The 19,074-nt window shown below is 41.8% G+C and overlaps 2 protein-coding genes across 4 annotated transcripts; both read left to right on the forward strand.

The window, feature by feature from the left end:
* The first annotated feature begins 181 nt into the window (after positions 1–181).
* cpsf7 (cleavage and polyadenylation specific factor 7) lies at positions 182–11,452 on the forward strand. 3 transcript variants are annotated; one of them, XM_012961295.2, is made up of 8 exons: positions 182–463; positions 6,115–6,333; positions 7,679–7,782; positions 7,866–8,011; positions 8,860–9,295; positions 9,871–9,986; positions 10,113–10,260; positions 10,357–11,452. In XM_012961295.2, exons 1-8 carry the CDS (start codon positions 377–379, stop codon positions 10,487–10,489), a joined length of 1,389 nt encoding a protein of 462 aa, XP_012816749.1. In that variant the 5' UTR covers positions 182–376; the 3' UTR covers positions 10,490–11,452.
* A 1,090-nt stretch (positions 11,453–12,542) lies between these two features.
* Positions 12,543–18,578, forward strand: LOC100497696. Its single transcript, XM_002937631.5, has 10 exons — positions 12,543–12,859; positions 13,315–13,349; positions 13,989–14,063; positions 14,238–14,329; positions 15,490–15,603; positions 15,753–15,807; positions 15,885–15,947; positions 16,209–16,264; positions 17,435–17,518; positions 18,014–18,578. Exons 1-9 carry the CDS (start codon positions 12,763–12,765, stop codon positions 17,511–17,513), a joined length of 666 nt encoding a protein of 221 aa, XP_002937677.2. The 5' UTR covers positions 12,543–12,762; the 3' UTR covers positions 17,514–17,518; positions 18,014–18,578.
* Positions 18,579–19,074: the final 496 nt, after the last annotated feature.

Here is a 19,074-nt window from a genome sequence, read left to right on the forward strand (position 1 = left end):
ATCTTGCGGGTCACGGTGTAAGTCACAATTCCGTACACTTCCGGTGCCCGACCTTCTCTACCGGAACCTGGTCCCTGACGCGAACATCTTGCGGGTCACGGTGTAAGTCACAATTCCGTACACTTCCGGTGCCCGACCTTCTCTACCGGAAGTGGGTCCCTGACGCGCATCTGAGGCGGCGGAAGTTCCGGTTTGCGCGGGAGTCTGGGAGCAGAGCATATTCCGGAGAGCGGAGGACTATCAGTGGGGGAAGAACAGTGTGGCTGAACGGAACCGGAGCAACCAAAACGGACGCGGAGACAAAGTTGGGGCAGTGGGGAGGGGGGGAAGTGCTATCCGAACTGAGCATCCTCGCTCGGGGGGATCCGGGCCGGGGATGGCGGACGGGGCCGATCTGATTGATATTTACGCCGAGGAGGAGTTCATCCAGGTGGGGGAGACCCGGAGCGGCCCAAAGAGAAATGTACATATATTTATCTCTGTCGTGTCCGTATGTACGCACGTTGGCTGCTGCTTTGGCTACAGGGCTGGACAGATCCCCGCAATCAGCCGTGGGCCCTTCCCCCCAGTGCAGGGTTCTATGTATTTCTATTCCCAGCCTGGTATATAGTGTGTTATGCACCTCAGTATATATATATATATAAAGCCCATTGTCCATCCCTCCCCCTCTGGCTGTGATATATTGATATGCAGTCCCCTGGCTCCTATATATTATGTCTCTCTGTTTATCTCTCTTATCATTAAAATCAATCTGTTTCTCCAACCTTGTCTTGCCTGGCTTTAAATAGCTTTGTTTGTTTAAAGGGGAACTCCACCACAAGTCTATTCAATAATGAAACAAACTGTGATGCTAAGCAGCTTTCCCATTTACATTAATCAACCCTGTTCTATGTTTTTTTTTAAAGTTATCTGCTAATATTATTATAATTGAAAACAAGAGTCTTGTCTTTTTAAATGCTCTGCATTGCTGTTTGGACTCTTTATAATAAATATAGCAGGAGCCAGCTGATTAACAGACCGGGTGGAGAACTTTTCAGAAACAGGGGCAGACTGCAAAAATCTATATACACAACTATAAAGCCAACATTTATAATGACTTTATACTGAAAAGTTTATTTTTTTTAAGAATTATCTTTCTCTTTGTAAAAAATGGTGGAGTTCCCCTTTAAAGGAACAGTAACACCAAAAAATGAAAGTGTATAAAAGTAACTAAAATATAATGTGCTGCTGCCCTGCACTGGTAAAAGTTGTGTGTTTACTTCAGAAAGTCTACTATAATTTATATCAATAAGCTGCTGTGTAACCATGGAGGCAGCCATTCAAAGGAGAAAAGGCACAGGCACATAGCAGATAACAGATAAAACACTATTGTATTCTACGGAGCTTATCTGTTATCTGCTATGTAACCTGTGCCTTTTCTCCTTTTTTCCAGCTTGAATGGTTGCCCCCATGGCTACACAGCAGCTTATTATATAAATTATAGTAGTGTTACTGCAGCAAACACCCCAGTTTTACCAGTGCAGGGCAACAGTGCATTATATTTTTATTACTTTAAAGCTCTTTCATTTTTTGGTGTTACTGTTCCTTTAATATGTATTTAGACCCATGCCGTGCATGTAACCCTTGATTTATTTTTGTCTGAAAACCCTTTATTACAGCTAAGTGTATGGTATTAATAGTAACATATCAAAGCTGTTCCCTTAATTTAGAGCTATTTATATAGTACTCCCCAATGGGATTATACATATTACTGTGCATTGTCATGGCTGACTCGCGCCTTTTGCGCAGCTCTGTGCCTCTGGGTGAGGGATGGATACAGCTGCAAAGTTCTTTTCAGGTCTAGTAACTCATGGTAGCCAATCAGCATGCAGCAACTACTGCTTCACCGCTTGAAAGTGAATCTATGGTTGCTATGGGTTACTAGACCTGAACAAACTTTGCACCTGCAGTTATCTGATGTTTGCCTGTTTGATCACTAGGGGCTTCTCTGGGATCAGTCAAAAATAATGCTTTGTTTTGTCTTGTAGTGATTTGTTTGGAAGGCTTTAACAGCTAACAAAAACAATTTTTTGTTGGATCTACTTTGAGGGGATTCCTGTATTTTAGCTAAATGCAGCCTTAAAGTTATCTATCAGATATGGAATGAGCAGTGGTTCAGCTTTGGGCTTAAGACATTAATATTTAGTACCATGTCCAGACCCTCTGTCCCATACAGAATAAATACTCCATTAAATGGGTAGTGTACCTTTAACATAACATTTTTTTTTTTTATAGAATATCCAATTCTTATCAAGTTTTCGAATGGCCTTCAGTTTTATAGTTTTTTTAATTATTTGTCATCATCTTCTGTCCCTTTCAGCCTTTGAATTGGGTGTCACTGACCCCAGTAGCCAAAAAATATATATTTCAGATCATTGTTCAAACCACTGCCTGGTTGTTAAGGTAACTAGATAGCTGCTGAAATTCAAAACTGTAGAGCCAACCAACAAAAAGTTTAATTAAACAATCACTAAAAATAAGATATGAAGACTAATTGCTAATTTTCTTAGAATATCACCATCTACACTATGCTGAAAGTTAATTTTAAAAGTGTACTACCCCTATCATCTTGCAGTGTCTTATGAAAGCCACTTTGATTACTAAGGAAAATTAAACCTTAGCTACAAGATAGGTGCTGAAATTCCTAACTGAAGAGCTTCTGAATGAAAAGCTAAGAAATTAATAAAAAATATATAGTATCATATAATTGGTATTTTAACTTCATTTATAGATGAACAAGCCCATTCAAATTTCATGTATCTCTATGTAATTGTAACATGAGCCCCGTATTGGTGGATTGCAGTAAAGTCTCCAAAAAAAGCATGATGGGAACCCAATTAAAGTACAATAATTACTCCAGTGCTGTGGATCTATCTACATTACTGTATATTTTGGAAGCATTTCTCTTTGCAGCCAATATGGGAAACTGATACGCGCACATTCTGTAGTGATAATCCCTAGAGCATGTCAGTGCAGCATGGACTTGTTTTATTGCCAGAGAATAATATACTCAATACAATTAGCAGGAAATGATTTTTAGATTAAAATAAAGATGACCCTTCATGCACCGAAAAGTGCTGGAATTATTATTGCTCCTTTACATAGTCAGGGAAAAGGTTATGCACACATCCCTTGTAACAAAATATATAGGATTGTATATTGTCAGTCAGCACAGGAATAATGCAAACTGTATATGACCAGTAGAGGGCAATGTTAAAAACATCAATGAATGTGCCTGCCGAGGCAAGACATATGGCAGCTCCTATTTATGGTTCTGTGCAACAGGGATCTATTATACTGCTTAAACATACAGGCAGATTAACTGAAGCCTGATGAAGCTGACCCTAGTGAATATGACTTATGTGATTGTGATATGGCCTTAACTTGCTATGGGACAGAGGCTTATATGAATTATGCCCAGTTTCTCTACCGCTATGGATAACATACTAATGCTGTATAAACAGTGGATAATATAGGGAGTAATTCTCACTGTTGCTGAGGAGTCCCTTGATCATATAAAAGCGTGAAATGAAGGCTGAGTGGCTTTATTCAGACCACGGTTTCTAAGGATATCATTTACAGAATATTTATGGGTTTTGGGTGCTATAATCTGATATATACCAAGTACAATATGTAAATAGGGTGTGTAGACCTGTTGTGCATAAAATCCATATAAAACTAACAACAGTCTTTGTCCTGAATAGAGAGGGTCAATGCAGGTAGGTTGGATCTCCATTCCTGTAGTTATGGGATATTCGGCATTGCAATTTAGCAACAGTTAGAGGGCTGCAGATTTGGTATTGTGAAATTATACCACAATATATATCTCTTTATCTATCTTATCTAGCCCAGGTGCTGGTTAATTATAGTCTCAGCTGCCCCCCAGTTTCTTTTGGTTTATTTTGGGGTTGGTTTGGTGTTACTTGGGGGGATCTGCAATAAGCAGAGTGTTTTCAGGCATCTGTAAGTACAGGTTGGTACTGCTACTACATATCTTGCAGTTACTTATAGCAGCATTAAAATAGGGTTTGTTTGTATTGTACAACCCTGTGGAGTAGAAATTATAGTGCAGGCCTGTCTTCATAGGGCAGAATGGATTAGTTGTTGCTATTGACACTGCAAATTGACACCTATGTTAGCATGGTAGCCACCCAGGCATCGCAGAGGTAAGAATATTCTGGCAAATTTAGCTTGTGTATATAATATATCTGTATATGATGGAGCCATAAGTTGACATACCTGAATACATTGGTCGTTGTGTTTCATCGTTAGCAGAAATGTGGTTGTGGAAGGAAATATACTTTTTGCTGCTCCTGTAGAACAGGTAGGTCTGAGAAAAAAGCTCTAGTAAAATGTCTTGACTGTGCCAGAAATAAGGCACAAGCCTTCTCTGTTGATGTCCAGCTTCCACATGTGTCTCAGCTGGGCATTGCTATTGGGTTTGTATTTGGGTTACAGCTCCAACCCTGCATCTTGGGCTTAGTCCTGCACCATCCACTTGTTCATGATATCCTTATGGGGGAGGGCTATAAGTCCTGCTAATCAAAAAGGTATGTCCAGGGAGCATGTAAAGTGCCCCGTGGCAGCCCTAGGAGCAGGACTGGGTTGGTGGGGCCCACCGGGTGTTTTTCTGGTGTCTGGCTGTCTCAGTCCAACACTGAATAGATTTTCCCTGTAGAGATGCCTATATTAGAATGTTCTGTCTGGGTAAATGCACTTACATGAGAGTGATTCATCTTTTTTGTTTAAATGGATCCTGAGTAAATGTGTTGTATCACTCCCTATGTGCATGCACTGGGCCCCAGTATTATTATTATTGTTATTATTATTAGTTTGCTGTGTGTCTGCAGTAAATGAGTGGTTAGATAATGGGAGCTATTGTAACTCTAGAACTAACTAGCTTTTCCTAGCACCTAATCTGTATAACCCTCTGGCATGTTGGGAAGTCAGTTCCTGTAAGTGAGTGATTAGCTGTGTATTTGTAGGATAATAGGGAATATAGGGATTGCTTAAGGTGCCCATACACTCACAATATTCTCGTACAAACGAGGTTTCATACGCTATTCGGTGCATGTATGGTGGGCTGACTAGGCGACCGGTATCGCAAAAGCTTTGGATAATGGTCGTCTTGTCCATCGGTCAGGTCTGAAAATTTTTATGTTGCCCAAACATCACCTATACGTTAATGGTGAATCATCAGATATGCAGGTAGAAACAACAGGAATTCTACCCCTATCTGACCATTCAGCTCTTAATGTTAGTGGAGTGGACAAACAATTTTTTCTGCAAGAAAGATTGTTATTATAACTTGTACTTGTCCACCTTTACTCTCTTGCTGTTGCAGTTTTGGCTTGAAAAAGAAAAATAGTCTATTTTTATACGTAGGTTTTATATTCCTAAATGTGCAAAGCTCCAGTCAGACATGGATGTACCATAGAGCTTGCATATAACATGCACATGCATTCCCCTATAAGATAGATATACCGGTATATGTCTTTGATAAAGACCAACACTCTCATATTTAAATTAACAAAAGTTTCTTTATTTTACCACTTGTGTGCAGTGGTTCAGTCGTCATTAGGACCATTAATCTAGGATCCTTGTGGTATGTGAAATAAAGAAACTTATCTTTTAAATATGGTATAAGAGAGCTGTCTGATTGCATTTCTGGTTGACTGTACACCTTGAGGAATTGTTTGGAAACTAGTGCATACATGTGTGAATATATATATATATATATATATATATATATATATATATATATATATATATAATATAAAAAATCTTTCATTGAACTGGTCCTTATGCTGCAACTACAACACAATAACTAGATTCCATGAAGCATGCTGCCCTTTTCATTCTGCTTAACACCTGTTCCTTCTTTTCCCCTTTCAGCTTAAAATAAATAATACATTTGTTTTTATATATAAAATGCCATCAGCGCATTCTCTGAACTGTGTAATATATCCTGCAATCCCCTTATTAGTAGTAGCCAAAGGTGTGTTGCTATGGCTGTTCTGCTTTAATTTGCCTGTATAATTTCATTTTTAAGCTTGTGCTACACCTTTCTTATAGGAGTCGGAGTTTGCTGCTGAGCAGGTAGACCTGTATGATGATGTGTTGGCTGTGCCAGCGATTTCCTCCTCGCATGTTGAGAGCAACAGGAACAGCAGTGCCCTGGAACCAACATCTCCAGTACAGAGCACTTCTCCTATGTCAAACAACAAGACTCCTGAAGTCCTGTACCACAGTGGGCGCAACAGGGTGTCCATGTACATCGGAAACTTCTCGTGGGTAAGTGATGGGTCAGGGAGACTAACTGACACTCGGATAGAAGGCCCAACCACTAGCACAGTATTATATTCAGTCCCCAGTAGTTGCAGGGCTTCTGCTCTTATAATCTGTCACTTTATAATCAAGGAGTAAAGCATAATGGGGCACTATAGCCAAGAGACTAAAGTGCTATTAGAAAAATAGAACTGTTTATGGACTCTGATTCTTGTACTAAACCTTAAAGGTCATGGAAAGTATGCATGGAGGCAATGTTTACCATAAACCCATAAATGATATTCATTTTTGGTTGTATTAATATTTACTAAAATTAGAATTAAATACAGTTTGATATAATGAGATTGGTATAATCACAAAACAGGGTCACATCTAGAAAAACCAGAAAGCAGGGTTGAAATTATTGCAATTCAGTTAAATGCAATTGGTGCAGCTCTTCTATGTGCATTTATTGGATGTTTCCCTGAATTTTCAGTTCAGATGGTAGCCTTAATCCCATTAAAACACCAGTTTTTTTTTTTTGTTTGTTTTTACTGTAAAACTTTAACGCCTGTCTGTTTGCCAGTTCTAGCTGGAAAACATAATTGGCTTGTTAAGGTGGCCATACACAGTCCAATAAGGCCACCTAGGGTGGTAGATATCAGGCTAATTCGATCATTTGGAGAATCAAAACGGCAGGTATATGGGCTGTTGGACCGAGGACCGCATCAACGAGGCCCATCGAGGGTCACCATACTTGGGCAAATAAGCTGCCGAAACGGTCTGAAGGACCTGAATCGGCAACTGAAATCTGCCTGTGTATGGCCACCTTTACATAGTTACATAGGAGATCAGGTTAAAGAAAATAAAATGCATCCAAGTGAAGCTTGTCTAGCATTTAGTTTTTCCAGAGTAGAGGGAATCCAGATGGGAAAATGGAACAGCTCTTACATCATCTGGAAGGACCTACTGGTGAATAAGGCATCAGAGAGTGCATTATATGGTCCAATTACATATTTATGCATTTTCTAGATATTTTCCATATTTTCTAGATATATTCTGTACTCAATAGTTCCACCATCCCTTTTTTAAGTGATGGAGCTCAAAACTGCACTGCTTGTTCTAGATGAGGATGTTAAAAATGCCTTGTAAAGGGGAAACATTTCCTTTCCTCCTGTAAAACTATAACCCTTTCAATACAAGACAGTACCTTGCTGGCTGTTTCTGACTGGCATTGCTTGTTACAACTAGGTGTATTATCCACAAGTATCTTTATACATTTCTGTTTCAATGTTTATTCTTAGTATTTTCCAAGTATTGCTCCCCAGTCCATTGCATCTGACTCCATTGCATTTTTTTTTTTTTACCGCAGTGGACAACAGATCAGCAGCTGCTTGCTCTAATCCGTTCCGTGGGCATCAAGGACCATGTGGAAATAAAATTTGCAGAGAATAGAGCTAATGGCCAGTCCAAAGGGTAAGGAACAGTGGAAATGAATAGCTTTAGTAGCACATTGAGATTATGTTCGTAATGCTTACTGTCATATATTGGCTGTTTAGGTTCGCTGAAGTCATCCTCTCGTCTGAATCCTCCATGAACCTTATACTAGAGCATTTGCCTCAGAAGAAGCTGAATGGGAAGAAGCTGGATGTGAGACCAGCCAATCGTCAGAATCTGTCCTTCTTTGAAGCACTTTCACGCAAGAGTGAGACACCAAGCATCCCCTGCTACTCAGCTCATCAGATTACATGCCCCACACATTTCCACTAGAATATACTATATAGGAGAGAAACAGATAGGATCTCTGTGAACCAGGGCAATATATTACTTATATACACACACAGTGACATTCATTGCAAAATAATGCTACTCACCACGTCCAAAAGCCTCTCTTTTATTCTGCAAGGGTCTTTCTTGAAGGGCTGTGCTGTTGGTTTTCCTAGCACTCTGTTCTGATTGCATTACCTAAAAAAATATGTGCACTTATGTGTGCCAGGGCCCATACACCAGATTAGTGGAAACTTGGTATTACTAACCCAGACTTAGCTTTATATGGCCATTTGTGTTTACGGAATGGGAGTTGCAATACTGCTAGAAGGCACAATATAGTGTGTGTTGTAGATTTTTTTTGCATGGTTTTCTCCAAGCAATAAGTAAGAAATCATCTGGTGTTCCTTGGTGTAGGATAGTGCAAAACACTTTATACCACATTTACAGTTTAATTGGGCAGTAGAATGTCCTTTTAATATTAAAAAAAAAATCATCAAACTACAGTCTGATGGACTTACTGTGGATCTTCACCTAGCAGATTGATATTCGAGGAGAAATTGTTGAGCAACTAGGGAGAACTTATAATATAATTAGTTGAAGTAGGGGGTAGAAACTGAGCCATTGGTTTGCTTGGCTGCTTAGCTTGCTTTCACAGTGCATAGCATTTTAGACACAGCCAAATGTACACTGCACCTGTGGGGGTGGGCAAAGAAGTACTTCCCCTTTACCAACCACATTAGCTTCCAGTCCATGTTCTCATTCATATTTCTCTTCTTTCTACAGAGATTCCACCTCGAGCCAATTCAAAGAGCTCTTCAGACTTAACAGATGGGTCTCCTACCTCAGGAGAGCCTACAATGGTGTCACCTCAAGCCGAGGCTCCAAAAAGGATTATGCCGTTGCTCTCCAACACCTGCTATGCTGAGGCTCCTTCTCGCATCCCTGTTATGACCCTTCAGAGACCCACTATGACTCTTCCTCCTCCTCAGTCTCCCGGACTGCCTGCTGCGTACCGGCCACCCCCTATTCCCCCTTTACACTATACCCATTTAATGCCTCCACCTCCTAGGCTGCTGCCACCTCCACTAGGCATGCCACCACCTGGCGGTGTGCCACCCGCCCTCCATCTAAACCCTGCCTTCTTTCCCCCTCCCAATTCTGTCCTTGGTCCCCCACCGGAACCGTTCAAGGTGATTCCCAACCCCTATATACATGGCCGGTAAGTGATGCTGAAGTGATTGCTAAAGTTATGTACGGGGCTTATTCTGGCTTTTAGTAATTCAAAGCTTGAGGCTTCGTCACTTTATTAGATTTTATCATTTGGGAGGGGGGGATATTGTAATTCCAGAGCATATATCTAAGTGTTGCAATGTCATTCCATTTATATTAGCAAATGTATGAACCAATACACAGGACTTTATTACTAAGCTGATTTAGTAAAGATCCACTGGAGTTATAATAATAATGATGATGATGGTTACCCTTAAATATGTAGCAAGTTATATAATGGACGTTGTCACTGTGCATAGCAGATACCTGAGCACACACGTCACAGTCGTCCTATTATAGTAGCATTATTCTAAATGGTAGCAGTATAACTGAACACTTTGAGGTTTTGAATGCTCTGAATCAGGGCTGGCCAAAATTTTCCATATTGTGTTCTAGTTATCAGCTATGTTTGGGGCCTGACCCTTTGTAAATATTACGGCATGCTGGGATTACTTTCTGCTATGATACTACATTTTATGAGATGATGTTTAGTCTGTTCAGTGTAACTGTGCTTATGTTTTGCAGAGATCCAAAAGGGCCTTTTCCTCCGGTAAGTGAAGCAGAGTTCGAAGAGTTAATGAACAGAAATCGTGCAATCTCTAGGAGTGCTCTCTCTAATGCTGTATGCGGGGCAACTTCAGGTAACTTACCCACCCACAGGCTTTCAGGGTGCGCTTTCTAATGCATTCCGGGTGACTTCCAAATGAGAAAAGCTACGTGAGTGAATATATTCCATGATACTTTGAATTTCCCTCTTTTACTCTCAGGGGATTATGCAAACGCCATTAAAACTCTAGAAACAGCTATTGCTGTGATTAAGGAGTCACGTGTGGCCAATGACGATCGCTGCCGAGTCCTGCTCACCTCCCTTAAAGACTGTTTGCATGGGATTCAGGACAAAGCCAACTCTTCCAGGTACTAAGCATGAGTGATTTGGAGGGAGGACCCAAGGGTTTTGTTGAGTTTTGTCGAGTTCTGGGCTTTCATTTTCTGCCTGTCCCTTCACTGTAGGAAGAGACACCGCTCCAGAGATAGATCTCCAAGCCGATCAAGGGAAGGCAGCAGCCGGCGTCACAGGGACTCACACGACCGATCAGACGAATACTACCAAGAGCGCCACCGTGACAAAGACCGACACCGCTAAAAGGGGGCTGGTAGCACTCTTCAGACTGGAAGGGATTCATAATCATTTCTGGTACCACCCCAGCATTTCACTTTGAATTTCTTTTCAGGTCTCCATGATGCCACACAGATTTGTTTTTCGTTTTTTTTAACTAAAGGACTCGCATTGTGACCTAATGAAGCTTGCCACTCTCATCTCTTATAGTGACTTCTCCCTTTGTTACTCATGGGATTTTATTCCAGTTCATGCAGGGACCAACCTGTCTCCTTCAAGCACAGCTTTTCCACCAGCTCCCAAACCCAGCAGTCTTTTGTCGGCACCTCCAAAGAGGCTGAGGCTTCTCCCTATCATGAGTCTCCGTTTCCTTCCCTTCTAATGGAAGTGTTTGGGACAGAGTCAGGGCTTGCTTATGATAGCAGTCCATAAGAGAATCTCTATTTTTTTTCTTTTTTGCACTCTTCTATGTTCTTTCTTTCCGTAGTTTGTTCCTCTCAGCATCTAATTGTAAAGAGACAGCTGTTTAATTCATTTGTGAACCAGAGCAAGCTTCAAGTCACTGTAAGACAGAGCATCTAACTACATTGTATCTGTCCGGTGTGCAAACTGTTGCTGAGGGCATTGCTCATATACTGATTCCACATCGGAATGTGTTTCGGACAGATGTTGAAAAAGATTTTTCTCTACCTGTGCCCACCCTCTCTCTTATCATGTTCATTATAATGAGTCTGGTGGAAGGAGCTGCGGTAACCTGCTGTGCTGGGAAGGTTGGGCAAATATTAGGTTGTTTTTTTTTTTTGTTTTGTTTTTTTACCATATCCGAATGTTTAGTTGTGCATTTTATGGAGGGGCACTGTAATAGCTTAAGGGAAGCCCTGCGTCACCCCCTCTGGCGGGGAATTAACCCTCCCAACACCATCAGTTGCTCCTGTTCATTTACCCCGCCTGGAACTTGTGGAATAAATTGATTATGTTGTCAAACTTTTACATGACTCGTCTGATTTTTGTATGAAGCTTTACATAGATTCTTGTCAGGGCTGTCCCACATGGAAGGAGCTGGATGTGTGATTCCAAGGGATATTTATGACTCTTTATTTAATGAAGGAAAGCCTTAACAACAGTGGGTGTTAGGAACCCCCCCAGTGATTGTAATTACTTACCTGATACTCGGGGATGGTGCTCCTGTTAGAGGACTGCACTGGCCCTGGTTCTTCTTAGCAAGCACTATGGAGCAATCATCTTCCTATTCTTCTTTCTTCAATGCTCCTGGGCCAACACATGTGCAGGAAGAGCATCAGTCTGTGGTGCTCATGTACCCCCCCTTCTTACTTATCCCCCCAGGAAGGGAGGGGAGGTTTAAACAATAAATTCTGAAGTTAAAGTTCAGTGCTTGTGGGTTCCATATCATGCCCATCTGCAAGAGATCAGGTATAAGGCCCAGTGGGTTGTGATACTGCTAAAAAAGCCTGCACGTTATCTGTCTGCATTGTGGCATGCCAGGGTAACCTATAGGACTTGGAGACTATGGCAGCCCAACCCCTCCTTCATTCAGCCAGGGGGTCAGGCATGGTTAGAGACAGGGCAGCAGGAAGAAGAGCATATACACTTAGTGACACCTAAGGATCCATGCAAAGCTTTTATGGGGGAAACCTGCGGCACATAGAGTGTTAATACTGCTGCTCCAGCAGGCACTTTTTTTTACTGTGCAGTTATATACTGAGGTCTCTGTGCCATTATTATGCTTTTTTCAAATATCACATCTAGGCATGGAAAGTAAGATCGAGGTTACAATTCTGGGGATTTATAAACTGGTAAACCACATGTAGCAAGGTGGGAAACTTAATGGGATGATGAATATAAGAAAGTTTGTCATGTGTATTGGCCCACGGCATAATGCCATGGGTTATTTTAGTTCTCCTTTACCAAATGGAAATAAGAGTTGAACAAGTTGGACTGATCATCATAATATCATTATTATTATATGACACTATAAGTGTTGTAAATTGAACTTGGTTATAGTTGACTTGATAAGAGTGGAAACCTTTGGACATTTAAGGATGTGGATTTCCTTCCAAGCAGGGGGTGTGTGTGTTTTAAAAGGTTAAAAATCTGGCCCTAGTCCCCTCTTCAGCATGGATTTACAACTCTCCTCGTGAGATGTGTGGTTAAAAGCCTGCAGTACCAACCATGCACAGCAGGTGGCAGCAACAATCTTTACAGTAAAAGCCCCGTCTCCTGGAAACACCCAAACATTGCTATGAACCTTGTGAGAGCAAGGAGTCACTAAAACGTGAGCTATGAAGAGTGCAGAGAGGGGAGAGAGAATGCAAAAACAAGCCCAAAAGCGTGTGACGTACAGCGACACAACTGACATGGACCCAACAGGATCTAGAGGTGAGTCTACAGGTGACTGGCACAAGTGGGCAGAAAATTTGGACCTCTGCAGACCCCGACTTAACACTGAGGTTTCCTTTTGGAGGGTTTAGAGATCTCTTAGCTTGTGTGCTACGTCTCTATAGGATTATTTGTATTTTCCTTATGCACAGAATTAGTGTGATTGCACCAATTCTAATGAACTTATTAAGTATCTGTCACCTATAATGATATTTGATTGTAAGTGCCTTCCAACTTAAAATCTACACCCCTAAGGGTAGGATTGTGTTAGACTATAGGTGCATGGGTGCCATGGTTATACATGGGTGCAGTAGAAGGGTTCATGAGCACAAGTGGTACTGTACCCTGTGCCTGATATACAAGGGGAGCTGCCCCTAAAGGTGCTCAGTGCTGATATATGCCAGGGGTACTAGCTGTGCTGCTGTACATAGACTTTGTTTTCTATTCTTTTGCAGTGGAGGAGAAACATGAAGGAGAATCTATAAATGAGGTTGGTTATTCCTAATTTACTAGTGTTGGGAGTTGTGCGGATCCTAGTGCATGGCTATAGGAGGGCCCCTCCTCTCCAGTTTGTTTTAGAAATCAAGATCCCTCAGTCTGAAGCCCAGAGAGACCCTAAAAACTTCAGTCCCGGACTGGCAATCTGTGGATTCTAGCAAATGCAAGAGGCTGTAAGATGCTGTAGGCCTGTGATCCCCAACCAGTGGCTCGGGGGCAACATGTCACTCATCAACCCCTTGGATGTTGCTCCCAGTGGCCTCAAAGCAGCTGCTTATTTTTGAATTCCTGGCTTGGAGGCAAGTTTTGGTTGCAAAAAATAAGGTACTGGCGAACAGAGCCTCCTATAGGCTGCCAGCGCACATACAGTAAGGGCTACCAAAAAGCCAATCACAGCCTTAATTTAGAGTTCCCAGAAACATTTTTCATACTTCTTACCCAAATCTTTTTACAGTTGAATGTGATTCATGGGTAAAAAAAAAAGGTTGGGGACCCCTGCCATAGACAGTCACTAAATATTGGGCCTGTGGGCTTAAAATGCCGTGGCCTAATATGAACCCCATATAAATTACGCCTATCCCCCTGCCTATGATTTATTGTTGGTGTTGTGTTAAAAACCATTTTGTTTCAGGGTGCGGAGGTGTTTGAGGGTCTCTGTGACCGGATGCTATCAGCTCTCTCCCTTGTACAAACCAGCGTATCAGAGGTGAGAATCACACAGGAGACAGTGCACTTTTATGTGGCTAAGTAATCCTTATAGTGTGTGCATTGCTGTCTGAGCTGCCATGAGATTTTATATACTGTCCTGTTTTAAAGGGATCAGCTGGCAACCCTGGCAGAATTTAAGATGTATTTTTGACTCCCATGTCTTTGTCTCCAGGTCCTTGACTTGAAAGACGAAGTGCTTGTTCAGAATGTGCCAAGCTCCCTGCAGACTCTGCTGTCACTCTGCACGGCTCGGCTCTTTAGGAGGTAAACTTGACCTTTTGTTTAGTGGCACTGCCAGTCTAGCCACTGGGTTCTTACTTTGCAGGGTCTCTGCTTTTCCCTCTATGGATCCTCATTATTCAGCCTGTGTCTGAAATAGAGCTCCCAGCAGTTAAATCCAAGAAAAGATGGAGGGTGGCACAGGCTAGTGGCAGATCTGAGCAGTTTCCCGGCAGGCTTGTCCTATGCACAGTTCAGCAATCTGGCAGTAGAAGAGGTGTCTTGTTGCCATGGTCAGCAGTATGCATGATTTCCTTCTCACCAATATTCGGCCAAAACTCATAAAGAGACTGGTGTTTTTGGAAACTAATCTGGGGTCCTTCTGTTGAATTATAAGACCAAGTGTTCCTATAGATGCTGGCATAAAGTTATTCCAGTGAAAGCACAAGCCCTTCCTTATTAAGGTCTAAACATATATGATGAACTCTTCCTCATCTGTGAGCCTGAGACATAGGCATCAGCTGGAGGAAAAGCTGATTTCATACAAACTTTATTGATCAAGGTGGGGAGTAGTAGTGGTAAAATACAAGAATACCTATGTTAAAGGCAGGTGTTTATTGTACCCTGGGTAAGGAAACCCTTAAAACCAGTGAATGTAAAATTGATGAGAGTTATATTCTAAGCACTTTTTCAATTTACATTATTTAGTTTTTTTTTTAATTCCAAGATATTATGGGGTATAGGTTCTGTGAATATGAATGAATTATGTTACAACAGCGCCACCTGCTGGTCAGTTTCTGACCATAAAGTACTGGAGGAAGATGCCAGGAGAAAGAAAGAGAGCTGATCTGATGTTCTTCAGGTTAGGACATACGTAAGAAAAGTTATCTGAGGTTTCTAGTGTTTTTCCTAACCAGAAGAACATCAGGTCAGCTCTTTCTTTCTCCTGACAACTTTCTCCGCTACTTCATGGTCAGAAACTGACCAGCAGGTGGCGCTGTTGTAACAAATTTAATTCATATTGACAGTACATGTATCCCTTATTATCATGAAATTAAATAAAGAAATGAATAATGAATTTAAATCACAAAAGTGCTTGGAATAGCATCTCATCAATTTTACATTGACTTATTTTAAAGGTGAAATTCATCTTTTCATTGCCTAAGTTTTATTTTGTGTTTATCTTTCTCTTTCCTTTCCATCAGCCTGTTGGATCTTTACGTCCCCAGCAGAGAGCTTGTCCGTCTGGTTCGAGTGTTTGGTCCCCAGTGGGAACAGAATCTTTTAACCCTAAAACAGCTGCAGGAAGAACATGAGAGGTAACCAGTGGTGCATAAATGGCGATAGAGCTAATTTCTGGGGGAGGAGATAGGGAAAAGTCAGCAGTGCTAAATGTTACAGTGGCAAACAGGAGTAGGTGGTGTATGTAGGGGTAAGAACACCTAATTGCCCTGTTTCTCTGTGATAGGCTGCAGCGGCTTCTGTCCTTGGCTATGCATCGCGTGCAAAATTTGGAGGCTCAGGTAAGTGTATCTGCTCTCATACATAAAGGCATTTGCATGGTGGTTATTGGCTGAAACAACATTCTTCTTTCTTTTAGTCGCACAGAGATGCACGGGGTCAGCCAAACAGGAACTGGGAGAAGCTGTTTGTGAGACTAATGGTGAGTGTTTTTCTATTGGCCTCCAGGGCCCTCATTCACTTTTAGCATTAGGGCATAATATCAAGTGTGGGGCCCCATTATTTATTATCCACACCGCAGCACTTCAACTCCTGGAGGCTGCAGCTTGGATACCCATCCACTCCCAAAACCTTGGTTAAGATATTGTGGGTTTTTTCAACTTATATAGAAATGTACCATCCTCCAGTTATTCTGATTCCCAAAGTCTTGCTCTTCCCTGATTATTACTGTTTCCCCCTTCAGCGCATGGGGCCGTACAAACCTTCCCAGGAAATGATACAAGAGTTAGAAGGCAGCAGGTAAGTAGAACAAACTAATCAGCACCATGGCTGGCATTTAGTGGCAGGGCTTTTTATTGGCTAGACATAATTTTCCAATGCACATTGGGAACAGGGCTGTATTTACCATATAGGAACCTGAGGGCCCATGCCTAGGGAGGCAGCTTTAGGGGAGCAGCCCCTGGGTAAATGAAAATGTACAAAAATAAAAAAATATTCTTTACCTCAGCTGGCTACTTACCGGTTAAATTTGGCTGCGGAACTGGGGGTGAGTGTATCTGAACATTTGCAATTGGCGCAAGTGCAGTACAGATAGTTTGTCGCCACTTAGTTCATCGAGGGCTTAGGGGGTTGATATCTGAAGTGTGGGGTGGCACTGGACCCAAATACAGCCCTAAATGGGAAATTATTTATTTGTTTCTTATGCCCAGGGATTGGTACAACCAATAAGGATATTCTGAACTCAGCAGCTCTCAGCATCCCCTGCAGGTTAAATACATGTGTAGGGCAGCCGTTTTGAGATCCATGATTTAAATATATAATGCACTAACAGCTGGGCACTCACATTTAAGTAGTCAATTCCACCTGGGTGCAGATTAAAGTCAGCAATATCCATCCAAAATAAGGAATATCACATTACTCAGAACTTATTTTAAAAGAGATGACTTTTATTGTGGGAGACTGACGTTTCGACAGGGCCCTGCTCTGAATGATGCAGCACTCACATATCACTCACAGCTCAAATCAGTTCAAAAGGATTAGAAAAGATTTATTGTTCCACACTCACATCAACGCGTTTCGATCCACTAGGGATCATCGCCAGGATGGATCCTTGTGAATCGAAACCCGTTGATGTGAGTGTGGAACAATAAATCTTTACCAATCTTTTTGAACTGGATTTGTTTTTGGTGAGCACCCGGCATGTGATTTTGGAGTGGTGAGTACCGTCAATGGAGCATATATATATATATATATATATATATATATAGTGTGATATGTGACTGCCGCATCATTCAGAGCAGGGCCCTGTCCGGATTTCTGACTTGTTTTCTGACACCCTCTTGGGCAAATTCTGGTGCGTTGATATGCCTGCATACTTACTGTATAGTCAAAAGGCCAACGGGTACAGCCTTTGGGGTGATGAAATGACAATAATGTGTTTAAAGGTCAATTAATCTTCTCCTTTCCCAGCTCGCGAGGGCAGACCACTTCTCAGGATACAAGAGATGCGGCATTGCATAAGTCGCCATTCGCACGTAATGGGATGTAACACAGGTTTGTTGATTATATTTCAGTTTGTAGGTGTCTCAATGCCTCTGAAACCGAATCTTTTTTGTTTTTACAAGGGGAGCAAAAGCTATTCATTCATTCAGCTTCACCGCCCAGATATTGGCATTAACCCAGTTACACACTTTATTTTAAAGGAAAAGGCAAGGCTAAATCACTGGGGGTGCTAAATGATTGTAATCAAGTCCCTGATACTCCGGGCCGGTACCCCTGTTAGGAGATTCTGCTTTAATAATAATCCCAGGCATGACTAAACCGAACTATGTTGGTTTCTGCTGTCATGTTGTAATCCTTATTGTCTTATTACTATGTTGGACGGGGCACTGTGCAGCCATATGATGCGCCTTGGTATAAATGATAGAGTATATGTGGCCATTGCTGTTATACAGAAACAAAATGTCTCAGACATAAAGCACGAGAGGCTGCTGTTTGGCACAGGATGAAATTCAGTTACCTTCATGTTTCCTCTCCTTTCCTAAACAGACAGTGTAAGGATACCTGAAGAAGAGAAATGAAACAAGGAAGCAATGGGAAGTAGCAAGTGTCTGGAGCATGGAATGCTGGGATTGATTGTGGCCTCCGAAACAGAAGGGGCGCTGTGGTAGCAAACCTAACTAGGAGAGATTTGTGGCTTGGTGTCCGGTGGATGAAACTGGCAGCTCTGTGCACTTTGGTTGCAGCCTATTAGATACTTGTTTTCCTTTTGCTATCATGCCGTGTTCATGTTTTGTAAATGCAGTATGGAATAAGCAGGCTTTTTTTGGGGTGGATTTAGATTTTTGACATGATTACAGCTTATGGACTCTAAGTAGGCAGTTGACAATACTGGGGGGCAAGTGCTTTTACTGGAGCTGATTGAACTACAACTCACTTACTTTTTGTACTGCATTGGACTGTTTATGGACACTAATGGGCTCTCACAGAGACTGGAATGGAAACAGCCCCCTCAGCAAAAGTGATTTCCACTGACGTGGGGTGGGGTTGTGCGCCTTTAAGAGATGTTTTTGTTAAATAAAGAAGACAGCAGCACAGTTTCTGCATGAATGTCTGTTTCCTCGTGTTTATTTACTGGAATCTACTTTGTGGTGGGACCTTGAGTTAAGGAAACAGGCACCATCATTATTTCTCTACAATCTGGTCCAGAACCGGTTTTCATTTTGACAGAAACTGAGAGCTAACATGAATGGAGAATGCTGAAAGTGCCATAACAAACTGTTCTTGTTTGGGAACTGATTTGTATATATATTACATGAACACATAAAAGCTAAGAACCCATGGAGTGGTTCAGTTGCCGGGCAAATAACTGCTCTGAAATGGCTTTCCACCGGCAACAACAGGAGTCACTGGTGGGAAGCCCTTTGCAAAGTCCCGTGAAGTTGGTCATAAAACTTTGGAATAGCAAAGCGATGGCCTTTCCACTAGCGACTCCTATTGCACGTAAAAAGCCATTTTGGACCTATTATGGGCGACTAACCCAATCCGTGGGTCCTTAGCCTAAGTCAGTGCTGACCAACTGGCGGCCCGCGGGCTGCATGCGGCCCACG

The sequence above is a fragment of the Xenopus tropicalis genome, chromosome 4, assembly GCF_000004195.4.
Source record: "Xenopus tropicalis strain Nigerian chromosome 4, UCB_Xtro_10.0, whole genome shotgun sequence".
NCBI lineage: Eukaryota > Metazoa > Chordata > Amphibia > Anura > Pipidae > Xenopus > Xenopus tropicalis.